The 13,134-nt window shown below is 40.6% G+C and overlaps 1 protein-coding gene across 3 annotated transcripts in view; it reads right to left on the bottom strand.

Annotated features, from left to right (window-relative positions):
• UTRN (utrophin) overlaps positions 1-13,134 on the bottom strand; it is a 369,967-nt gene that overhangs the window by 312,414 nt on the left and 44,419 nt on the right. For all 3 annotated transcript variants that reach the window (XM_064649024.1, XM_064649025.1, XM_064649023.1), the window contains exon 2: positions 1,742-1,803. In XM_064649024.1, coding sequence (XP_064505094.1) covers positions 1,742-1,803 — 62 coding nt within the window. The remainder of the gene's footprint in view (positions 1-1,741; positions 1,804-13,134) is intronic.

The raw sequence follows: 13,134 nt of genomic DNA, 5'->3' as shown, positions 1-13,134 counted from the left end.
AAACTTCAACAAGATTGAAATCAGTCCCTTTACATCTTCAAGGTACAGTTGAAACTAGACTTTCATACATGAGATTTCTACTTAACACCAGCAATTTGAACATGCCAATTTTCATAAACCTGCGTCTTGTCACGGCAAAGTAGCCATGCTTAAGTTTGAACTGGATGTCAGGAGTATGTCCTTTTATAGGAGTCTTTTTAGCATGGCTTTCATAGCTTCAGTTGGTTTAACGGGCCATGAAGTTACAGAGTTACCAAGTTATAGAGTGTCTTCAAATTCAACGACCATACCCTGTGTCAGGGAAATCCAGGAGCTAAACAGGATGTGTCTGAATATGGATGGTACAAAAGGCAAAGACACTATAAAATATATCCATAGGTGTACAAACAAAGACGAAAAACAATTTTACCTACTTCAGTACAACTTCCACAGTACATACTAACAAGTCACCTAGCACATTCTCAGTATCACTTTCATTTCCGTAGTCATGCCATCTTTATGCCAGGATATGTCTCTGTAAACAGTCCTTTCTTTCTCACCACATTTTCTCTCCTTACGTGATCCTGCCCTGCCTAGCGTTCCTCCTGCAGGATCACCTTTCCTCTGGGCAGCAGTCAAAAGCCGAATGTAGAGAAATCAGTTACCCATACGCACTCCTTCCCTGAAGAGCAAAGTAGCCAAGAATGCATTGGATGAAGAGTGCAGGATATCAGATTTCAACCAAAACAAACCTAAGCCAAAGGGAATCAACCAAGGCCACAATCCTTGCATTGCCCACTGTCCTGTTCCACAGGAAGGGAAGGACGGTAAAAATGCCTTACGTTGCTGATCAAGAACTTCAGAAGGGCAGCGCTCCAGAGGCAATCATTCACTGATAAAGCACTGTCATTGCTTTATTTGTAAAGAAAAACAAACCAATCCCAGACATACACACCCTTCCTTCTATGTTTATATCTGCTTTTGGCATTTCACATGCATGACCCTTTTCATTAACAGCATGCAAACTAGTAGTTACCCCACTTGCAGCACCATGCTGGCTAGCAAAAAAACATGAGTTTTCCTTAATATCCCATGTTCCTTCACACATTCAAACTATGAAGCAGAAAAACTTCCCATAGCAACTGTGCTCCTGGGCAAAGTGTCATTTTTCCCTACCAGCAGAACAGTGTAAAAAGCAGGCTTTAAATATCATCCCAAAGCAAACATCACTTCCTTTCTCATCCTAAAGCACAAAAGATCCTCAGTAAGTTTCAAATCAATAAAGAAAATTCAAACAAGAAACACAGAGCATGAGAGCCAAGGAAAATTCAAAATGAGCAAGTAATTATACAAAATTTCAGTCAAGACTGCAGTAGCAAGACCAGGTGGCTTCAACTGGAGGTTTGCAGACTGAGTAAAGCTGACTCAGCAACAGAGTACACACAGTGATTAAGGATCAAAATCTGCTGTAATGCACTCTGAAAACTGCATGTAGAAATAAACAGTACAGAGAAGAAAAAAAACCAGACATGTTCATGCAAAGAACTATACTAACATATTAAGAAATAGAATCTTTCATTTTTTCTTAGGACATAGTATCAAATATTTATGTGCATGGGGAAGCTGAGAGAACAAACATTACAGTATTTTACCTATTTTCATTACACATTGACACATTTTAACAGGAGTATTCTAAAAAGAGCAATACTGTTCTAAAAAGTGAATCAAACAAAATAAAGCAGTACTTCCAATTCAACATTACCTTGGAAAACCGAGCATTTATCCATTTTGTAAAGGTCTTTTTCTGTACATCATTGTGTTCATCTGAAGAAAGAGAATAAGAAAACAATGAGTGAAAATGCATTCTTCTTAATCCTAGATTGTTCAAAACAGGTCATATCAAGCACTATCCTGAAGGATTTTCTGCCTAATCTGTCAATAAAGCTGTTCGAACTCCTACAAGACACTGGTACTTGCAGAGTCACACAAATGTTTTGCCCTTGCTAGCAACCACAGCAGCTTCTTTGCATTAGATTCAGCCTCACCTCACCTCCCAGGCAGGATTCTGATGCATAAAATTCACAAGCTTCCCATCTGGTGAAAAGCAACCTATGAAACCACGGGCTTTTAATTAAGAGACTTTGTCAACACCTTTTTCCCTAGATGCATTACTCCAAAAGATGCCAAGGCCCTTATTCAAGCTTCTGATGCAGATAACAGCCTCCTTCAGCACACAGCCCAGTGGTAGCTGAGCTGCTGGAACCACCCTTGAAGCACTTGCAGCCTCATCCACCCTCAGCCTGGCTTTGCACCTGGGTTCAGAACCATGTTAGTGATCAGTCACAGACAAGTTCAGCTAAAGTGTGAGAAGGGCTCAGCAGCCTTTACTTTCAGACGCCCCTACTGGTGTGACACCAAAGTACCACCACCTAGGATCTGGGAGACAGCCAGAAGGACCCAGCAGGAAAGGAGGAAGGACAAGTCCTGCAGTTCAAGCAGAGGGAGGAGCAGTGGCCTCTAGCTGTGCAGAGAGAAGGTAGCTTCCCAGGTTGTTTAAAGAAGCCATTTAGGAGTAACCCGCAATTTTACAGAGTCTGTCCCACTAAACCAGGATGAGTCACCTCCAGCAGAGCTCTGTCCATATCACAGGACACATCTTGGGTAAATTGCACTGAGCAATGCTAAAGGTGAGATTATGCACCTGCACTTAAATGACACTTAAATGTCAGCTGCTGACAACCTGACCAGGGAAAGGAAGTTCATCCACTATGGATTTTTACTTCTGCTTGCTGCAGCCAAGAAGAAAAATACATGCAGCCTTCAAAGGCTTCAAACTCCAAATCCAAAACCACAGCCAAGATAGGCAGTGCCTTCTACCAAGCAAATTCAGCTGCAACTCAGATCACAGTCTCCAACAGACCTTCAAGACTCCCCCAGCTCTTTGACAGACCTGTCTAGAGAGACACACTTTGTGTGCCCACAGCACACTGCTGCCTGGAATGCTCTCTTGCAGAACCTCTTGGTGGCAGTTGGTATCAATTTTTCCAAGCTCCACACCACAAGGCAGCACACTGCCATGGTGTTCAGACTAACTGTCCCTGCACCAGGGTGAAGCCAGAGAAAAAGCTGACATTCAAACATTCTACTTCATGAAATCATGAAAATTTATGCACTCTGAAGCAATGATTACAATTAAAAGGCACCACTTTAAAGATAATATACTTCAGCAGAAGTTGAGATTTATACATTGAAGTTTTACCTACAAAATCCAGATTTTTTTTTAAAGTGTAAAAAAAAAAAATTTAAAAATCACAGAATACAACCAGAAGATTTCTTAGATAGATGACTTCAAATTCTCTCATTTCTGGCCTAACATGCATCTGACACTCATGCTATTCATGTATTCATGTCTAATATATCTAGCCATAAAGCTGTGAAAACAATTACCAGGTGTTTTCTACTTAATGTGCATGAACAAAGAATAGCAGCTACAGCTCAGTCCAGATAAGAGAAGTCACATTGGTAGGAAATGACAGTTGACAGACTTGAGCTTTATGAAATTGTCCATAACAATCTAGAATAAAACCTCAGGTCTGGGCTCCTTTTAGGTTACAGCTGAAAAACTTGCTTAGGGCACGTCAAAGGGTGTACGTCAGCCAGCAGCCCTTGTTTCACCCTTCTATGCCTCTCTTCTTTGGCAGCTAAAGCTGACCCAACACAGCCGACTCCTGAGTCATACCTCAAGCTCAACCAGGCATTAAAGATAGTCCAGTGCAGAAAAAGATTTTTCTGAAAGAGCTTCAAGATAGCTATTTTGCACACATTGCAGGCCATTCTTAAAACAGGTGGTTGAAACTCAAAGTGTTGTTCTGGGTGAATATAATTACCTAAGAGATCTCATTAACTCTGCTGTCTTCCCTCAGTGAAATAGAGCTCCTTGTATCAAAGACAGACAGAACAAAATAACTTTCCGGTAGATCCTAACTATCCATCTCACAGGAGACTGACAGGGTCAAGATGAAAATTCCAAATACACATATGAACATATTTATTTTTTTCCCTACAAGTTTGAGGTTTATTTTTTCTTTAAAGAGACAGGAATGGACTAGATCATTAACTGCCACTGTTGGACCAAAAATCTAGCTTTGTACAAAACTCAATCCCAGACTCTGTCCAACTCTTGATAATGTTTTCAGTTTCCATTAATTGCAAATACTATTTGTATTGAACGTATTGAGATTTAAACATACTTCTCCCTTTTAAATATCATTCAGTAACCTCTGTCTGTCCCTTTTCTGTCAACACCCCCAAGTACACACCTATGTAGTACCAGGATGTTTTCCTAAGGCTCCATCTACTTCTTCCTTCCTTAAGCTTCAGTGAGAACAAAGAGTAACACCAAAGGTTGAGGTGTCACAGTCTTTTAACAGTATTACTCCTTAACGCAATAAAGGCAAAACACAGAGGCCAAAAATAGTTGTATGACTGTGTAAAAGGAACAGTTATGAAAAGGGTTAAGGATTTATAAATCCTGTGCTGTTGGAGCTCTACACACCCAAGCCTACACACCCAACCCCTTCATGAACACACTCACAGCAGAAGGCAACAGCTCTTTTCAGCATTACACCAGCTTTATCTCCCAGGACAACATGAGCGGGCCTTGCTCCTACACCTGCTCCCCCAACACCTCAGGTCCAGTTCATGTAAGTGCTCCTGCTTTGTGTGCTGCGTTACCATGGTGCATTTACTACAAATCCAGCCTCTTTTCTCTCTTTTCAAAAAGAGGATTTCTTAGGAAGGGGAAGGAAAAAAACCCATCAAGAAACATATCCAATAAACACAAACTACTTAGTCTTGATGAAAGACTCAGTGAAAGAAAGAATATGAATGCATATACCCTAACTACCTCTTCAGTATTAAAGCATCATTTCTATTTCAGTTAAGCAAGGAATCAGAATCCCCACAATTCCCATTTTCCCAAAATGTCCTGGTCAGTTATAAAACACACAGACAACACTTGCCCAGTCAGGCTCTGTTTTCATGTTTGCTTTACAAAAGCCTCTGAAACCAGGATTTTTGTAATTGGTCATTATAGCTAGGGTTGTGTTGAGCTTTCTGCTATAAATCCCTGCAAAAAAAATTGCAACTGAAATGCTGGTGCTTTGTTAATAACAGTGACAAGTTATTTTATCCCTCAAAGTAATTTTCTTTAGATTCCTATGAGTCTGTCAAAGTAACCCCTGGAGGCTGACATTATGATTCGGATAACAAATTAGCCACATTCAGTGAAAAAAACAATATCACCATTCAGCAAAACACACAGTACTACAGCCAGTCAACTTCTCACACAAGACATTAAAAATGTCAGCAAGTTACAGCCCAGTGAGAAACAAATTCACCAAGTTGCTAAAACATTTGTTTCCTTTCACACTGCCACAGCCTGACAATAAAAGCCAAGGACTGACACAGGGCCAAATTCTGCTTCATTACCTACCGACTGTTTCCTCTGGCCAACATGGCTCTGCCTGCCCTCCGGTCACTTAATGGACTTGTAATGGACAATGTCAGGACAGTTTGTTCCTTTAAGAGGAAATAAAAACAAACCTAAACATACACACACAAAATGAAACTCTTGTGATGACAAGGGAGAGAAGGAAAGCTTCCTATCCCGGATGCTTGTTTGCTGAAGCCTTCTTCTGTTATACAGCATGATGTATGTCCACACAACTGGAGTACGCTCAAAACAACCAGCTCTTGCGATCAGATGCCCAGTCTGTGTTCTGGCATTCAGTCGCCCCCAACAGTCGCTTCTGCAGCCTTACATACCTCTTCCACCCACAACATTGTCCCTTAATTTCATTTGGGGCACCTTGAAAACACAGTTCAAGTCTAATCTATTACCTTGTGAATATCATGTTTGCAAGCAAAAAGGAATCTAAGTGATCTAAAAGTAGAGGTAAAAACAAAAGCCTCACTGCATTATGGTTTGTCCTTTACTCAACTTTTTTTTCATACTGAGAGCCAGTTTTCTTATTTCCCCAAAATGCACTATATGCTTACATGACAGAGCAGAGTTATTTAGCTTTTGAAAGACAAAAGTTATCACACTCAAAACAGCTGGCAGAACAGCACTATAATGAAAATGCCCTGGAGAAGCATACAGACTGGATTGGCAAATAAAGTGCAGAAATTTCCCAACCACTCCAGCACAGGTTAACAAGGGTCATCTCACATTTTAAGACTTAAATTTGTCTTCCCCACCTCATTATTTAGGTTTTCAGCAAAGGAATTTAGAAATAAAAGAAGGAATTAGCCTGTGGGTTTCAATTAAGACACTTGCAATGTAATGAAGTTAGAATCATCCCTCTGCCTATGTCTTCAGGCAATCAGGAGTATCTGTTGTAGATACTGTCCCACCCAGGACTAGCACATATGCAAACCTGCCAACAGTAACAAAAAGAGGAATAAAGTTTTGTATTTCTGGACAGAAAAAGCATTTTGAAAGCGACTATATTTTTGCCAAACTCCCTCAGACTAATCCACCTATCAAAAGACACAAAATAAGTATCTAAAATTTCAGGATGGAAACCAGTGTGGCTTTTATCCCTGATAGCAAGAGGCAAAAAGCCAAGCAAGACACAAAGCACCAGAGTTTGTGACCACTGAGCTCACAGAACCTCTGATGCTCATTTGGACTACCGGGCCCTGACTTCATCAACACAAAACAATCTTTATCAGCAGCCCTGCAGTTTTGCATTGGGTTAGGCTTTTTTTTGGGGGGGGAAGGAGAGAAACAGAAAACAAAAGTTAAGATAGTTCTGTAGATTCCCTCTTGCAACACCAAAGAGCTCCAGCAACAAGTAATTTCCTTGTAAACTTTCACCTTTGCACTGCAATTTTAAATTCTGCAATCAGTGTTGCGCACAAAGCTTTCCCTCATTCCTTCTCTCTCCAAGCTTCAGCAATTGGGCAAGCCACAGTTATCTTAATAGTGTCTCCAACAAAAAAAGTAACAATGCCTGCCTACAGCAAATGCCATACAAAATGCAGCTGCCTAAATTATGAATTCTCTGTATAGAACAAACTATGAAATAGACTCATTACAAAAAAAAAAAAAAAAAAAGAAAACAAAAAACCAAAGCTAAAAAGACCCCTGGACTTCACTCCCTGGTGTTTCCCAACAGCAGACACCACCAAAAACAAAACAACACAGACAAGTAACAAGGACCATGCTCTGGTTCTGAGCACACTGAAATGTGCTGTGAGTCTAAGCTAAATTGTATTTACTTCACAACAAAAAAATCCCCCAGCAACTGATAACTTAGAGGAAGGCATCCTCACAGCTGAAGGAATATTAAAATAGCTGTTTACATACCTCCCAACAAAAGCAACCTAACACGCCACACTGCCGGTCTCAGCACATTGGAATGATGATTACAAGCAAAGGAGAGATAACTAGAAGCTTTCAGGAGACCAAAATAATGCTGTGACACCAAACACTGAGCCTGATGGCCCACGCTGGTCAGCCAGTGACCCTGCTGTTTTCATGCAATGACAATGCAAGTCCAAGAGTTGGAGGCAGTGTCCCAACACCTACACAGGGCTGCTCCAGAAGGCCAACAGGGCCCAGCAACCACACATTTCACTCCAACAGCTTGCAAAGGCTCTCTAACTCTAGGTCAAACCAAGCAGCACCAGCTCCCAGTGCAAGACAGGCCTGTGAAGTTTTCACATACAATATAAATACATTTGAGCACATATTTCACAAACTGCCCATGATCACCTACCAAGGTTAGAGCCTGAAAAATTTTCTGTCAAAATCTTTGGTTAAAACAAAAAGTTTCAGCTATCAGCAAGTACACTGGGGGAAGAAGAACCACACAAAACCAAAACCACCTGAAATGAGGGTATCACAAATACCTCTGTGATGATAGAGAGTGGATTGGACATGTGCCCCATAGATATCAAAGGATAAACTTCACCCACAAGAAAAGGACAATGCCGTTGTCATCTCCCTGAAATCCCAACCACTATGACGGGGAGGAGAGAGAGAAGAGGCAGGTAACTCCTGCCCAAAATCTGGCAATTAAGATGTTTCTAAGCACACAAACAGTAAGGCACTTGAGAAAGAGAAAGAGATAGAATAAATTTATGAACACAAAATCACACACTAGCTTTACTACAGCTAGTTTTGTTACAAGCACAGATTACATTTTTTAATTTCTAAGCGGTTACAAAGAAAACTGAATCACTTTCCACAAGCTAGTGTTAGCCATCTGCTCTTTTTTCTCTGCCCAAATTAGAACTGTTATTAGGCTCACTTGCACTTGTGGAGGTGATTCACAGGATATAAGGTCAGAGGGATCACTGTGATCATCTAGTATAATCTCCTGCATAACAGAGGAGCCACCTGCACAAAAAGCCCATCTGAATACCAGAAGGAAGCAGAGACAACAGATGTCAAAGACCCTGCTCAGGCCCAAGTAAGCAATAGTGCTTGGACAGAGAAGGAAGCCAAGCCATAAACTGTATATATGTGAGTAGCTCTCTCTGCTAGTTATGGCAGAGTTTCAAATCAGGCAGACATCACAAGCAACCTTGTTTGAACATCTTCAGGAAACAATGTTCACAGTACAAAAGACAATGTTATTTTGTTCTCTGTGACAGAAGAGTAAAGATAGTAGCACTCTGCAGTTATCCACAACGCAGACTTTTTCTGCTCTCTCATATTCCAGAGAGAGTAGAATATTCCATATTCCAACTCTGTTCAGCCAGAGGTTTTCCAATTCTCCTTTTCCAAAAGCCCAAAGGCTGCAACTCCAAACCTTCCTCATTCCCTGTCTTTTCACTCCAAATATTAAAACCTTTCCTGATCCATCCCCTCAGAGCTGCCTCTCTTTTACCCAGGCTCCTACAGTCTATCATAATTCATGCTCTAAAACTCTTTACAGCAAGAGCTTATCACAAACAGAAGCCAATTCCTGAGACACAGATTAGTTATACCTGGCTCCTACATATTACTACATGCTCCAATTTCCTAATGAGAAGATTAAGAATGCTTGGCTTTCTATATATTAGTGGATGCCCCTCTAGTGCCTCCCCACCACTTCTCTGGCCCCTCACTCCAAGCTCCCACCCCATCCCAGCACACAGGTAACAGGCTACAATCTGGTAGGCACCAGATTGTCCTTCACATGCATATGCTGACTCGCCATCCATCAGGCAGTAGGAAAGACATCTATACTTTTTTTTTTAAATTATTCTTTAGTGAAGGCATTGCATTCAGGGCCTCCTAATTTTCACAGAACCTCTAGCTGCTTAATTAGCTTTATGACACAAAAGTAGCTTTATGAATACTGGATTGAATTTCCACTAGTTAATATAAAAATTTGGACCAGTAACACGGGGGGGAAAAAAAAGACTGGAACACAAGCATTATCAGAGTATCCTACTTTCCTTCTGAACAGGGATTAATCATTTAACAGATTTCAAAAAAAAAGTACGCTATTAATATATTTTTAAAATTACACAAATGCTAATTAAATGTTTCTGAAAGGAAATTAACCAAGTATCTCCTGATACAGACCATATAGGTGGAATTTCAGTGACAGCAGTGTGCAGACTAGAGTCATTTAAAAACAAATGGAATTTATAACCCCATGGAATTTACATCTTTCTTAGCAGTCCAGTGTGGAAGACAATAATAACACAGCAACTTGAGCAGTTAAGTTATGCAAAATTAAGGTGTTAGTTTCCTAGGTTTGATTGTCTCAAACCTCTGATAGTATTTAGAAATCTAGTCTTAAGACAAAAAAAAAAATTACAATTGGTATTTCATCTATGGAAGGTAATAAAAAACAAACTTTCCAATGCTAATTAACTCAGAAATTAAAAAAGGAGAACAAGAAAGAAATGCCTTTACAAAGCCATAACACTGTCACTTAAGCTGCGCCAGGGGAGGTTTAGATAGGATGCTAGGAAAAATTTCTTCACTGAAAGGGCAGTCAAGCATCAGAACGGGCTGCCCGGAAAGGTGGTGAAATCACCATCTCTGTAGGTGTTCAAATGGCATGTGGATGTGGCACTTAGCAATATGGTTTAGTGGAAAGTCACTTAACAGACTACATACTAGAAATCTTCTACACTCTTCTGTGGTCAGCTTACAAGAACTGACTAGTACATCTCAATTCTTCACAATCAAGACTCATACCAAGTCATGTTACCTTTACAAATTCCTGGGCACACAACAGTTGGAAGACAGAAGCAGAGGGAACTGTTCCATACCAATCTCGGCAACAAACTTAAGTTCAGTCTCTACAGAAATCAAATAGGCAAATAAAGTTTAAAAAAGCATAAATTGCTTATTTTGTTTCCAGACAGTCTAAGTCTGAGCTTCATTAGCTATTCCATTATTTTGTCAAGGATCAGTCACTGATCCCTGTAAATTATTCACCTCAGCCTATTAACCTTTGTAATTACCAAGATGAAACTTGAAACTTAGAAGGTTTAAAGGAAGCCCCTAAAATTCACATGGTGTAATGGCGCTCTAAAGATGAAGGAGAAGCAAGCAAAAAGAATGAACAGAGTGACCAAAGAATTCAAATCCAAAATATTTATTAGCACAAACTACACCAAATAGTCTCATTTCTATCCATAAAATAATCCACCAAGTTCACTACAGAAATGATCACTGTAACTTTGCCTGCTCTTAGCTTCACATGACCAACCCGAAGTGTGTTAAGTGTCTGGTACTGTCATCCAGCTCTAGTGAGGAAAATCAAATAAAAGGCAAGTCCAATTCTTCAGATAAATTATTTCCTTTCCCAGTCACATTCCTTTGCTGGCCAAGTAATATCACACCACTGGGGAAGGGGGAACTTTTGTTCAGACAAATATGATGCTAAGCAAAGCTTTGAGCACTTTGTCCATGATGAAATGAGTATTCTTTCTCTTGAGGCAAGAAACAGAGCCATAAAGGTGTCTTATTCTTGTGTGTTTTTTGTCATTTGATCAGAACAGCAGTAGGTTGAGGCACTGCTAATCCTATATTCTAATTAAACTCTGATTTCCTTCCCTGGCTTAGTCATTAATTAGTCTCCAAAGTTGAAGCCCTTACAATTAACTGCTCTGAAAGTACATAAATTCTGTTTGGCAGTTAGAGGATAAATATCTGGAATGCATTAAACCAGGTATTTATGCAATCAAGCAAGCCACTGATCACCAACAGTGTGAGCCCACTGAATACTTCTGAACACTTCAATACAGAAAGATCCACTCCCAAAAGTGTGACAAAAACTGGAGAAGATACTCTGCTCTTGTGAGACTCCACCTGCAGTCCTGCATCCAGTTCTGGGGTACCCAACATAAGAAGTAGGTGGACCTGTTGGAGCAGGTCCAGAGGAGGGCCATAAAGATGATTCAGGGACTGGAACATCTATCCCATTAAGACAGGCTGAGAGAGTTGAGGTTGTTTAGTCTAGAGAAGAGAAGGCTTCAGAGATACCTTACAGCAGCCTTCCAGTATCTAAAGGAGGCTAACAAGCAAAAAGGGGAGGGACTTTATCAAAAAGTGCACTGAGAGGATAAGGAGTAAAAGTTTTAAACTGAAAGATAGTATATTTAGATTACATATACAGAAGCCATTCTTCACTATGAGGGTGGTGAAGCACAGGAACAGATTGCCCAGAAAAGCTGTGGATGCCCCATCCCTAGAAGTGTTCCAGGCCAGGTTGGACAGGGCTTTGAGTAACCTGGTTTAGTGGAAGGTGTCCCTGTTCACAGCAAGGGGTTTGGAACTAGATCATCTTTGAGGCCCCTTCCAACCCAAATGGTCCTATAATTCTATGAAAATACAGCAACAGAGCAGTCAAAAAGGAGAGCAAACAAAGTTCAAAGCCTACAAAGCCTTCAGCAGAACTTGAACCATGGGCTTTCAGCTGCCAATTGCTTAGGCAAAGGACTTCATGTACACATCCCAATCCCCATGCTTCTATTATTTAATAACAAGCTTTTAGGAGGACTGTGATGGAACCTGTGCAAACACTGTCACTCTAACACATTAAGTGGCTTTGTGTACTATTTGGAATAGACACATCACCTTTAACTTTCTGGAAACTGGCTAAACAAACAAAAGAAAAAGTCACCTAATGAAAGCAAATAATCACATGTCATTATTACTGCTGCCTCTGGCAACAACTTCAGTAGATCAGTCATACTCACGGGTGTAATCCTGTCCTGAGTGCATTTTCAGAAAGGATTCTTTTGCATGCCTTCCCAGTGCTAAGGAGTCAGGCACCAAGCCCACTCAGGATTCACAGCTCTTGTCCAGTACACAATTACCCAGATGAAGCAGCTCAAGAGCTTCAAGTCCCTGACTTTGTTTCACCTTCTGCCAAAGGTCAATGTCCCTGCAGCAGACAGATGGTGTCTATGCCTCAGGGAGGAAGGCGTTTGCAGCTTGAACATTGCTAGCCTGAGTACCAAAATTAATGATGATAACCACTGGTGAAACGGGAAAAAAATGGACACTACCATAAATTGGCTAAAAAAGAAGAGACAAGCTTATGGAAGTAAGAGTCCACAGAAAGACAGATATAATTTATGGCTGTAGAAATCCCTGAACCGCAAACCACTGGAAAATAAGGCATATTAGAGGAAGCACCACTGAAGATCTGCTTATGGAACAAGTATAAGCACATGGTACCTAGCTGTGGACACCACCATAGGCATCATGCTTGGCTAAACCCAGCACAGCCCTCTTTATGGTAATCCAGTCCCCTGATAAACTGAACAAGAACTGTGAATCCAAGCACCCAGGTTGAAGAGATAAGTAACATAAATCAGTTCATCCGACCAATTTCAATGTTGAAACAGCCAACAGAAGATTAAGATTCAGTATCAGTGTTCGAGACCTTTTAAAAACAGTCTTAACTAGATAGCAATGTTTTAAACTCAAATGCTTAGGAATCCCCCCCCATACAGAAGGCCTTTGTATCTTTGAATGACTTTAAAATGAAAGCTAGTAGCACAGGAAGAAACAGAGGTATAGTCTGAAAAAAGTTTCCACCACCAATGAACATAAATCAGCAGTCAAACACAGACATACACTATTGAGTCTTGCTGGCACACCTCCACCTTGAAACATGAAAAACGCAC

This window comes from Pseudopipra pipra, chromosome 3, assembly GCF_036250125.1.
Source record: "Pseudopipra pipra isolate bDixPip1 chromosome 3, bDixPip1.hap1, whole genome shotgun sequence".
Lineage (NCBI taxonomy): Eukaryota > Metazoa > Chordata > Aves > Passeriformes > Pipridae > Pseudopipra > Pseudopipra pipra.
The sequence above is the reverse complement of the archived record's forward strand: the minus strand, read 5'-3'. Positions and strand labels throughout refer to the sequence as shown.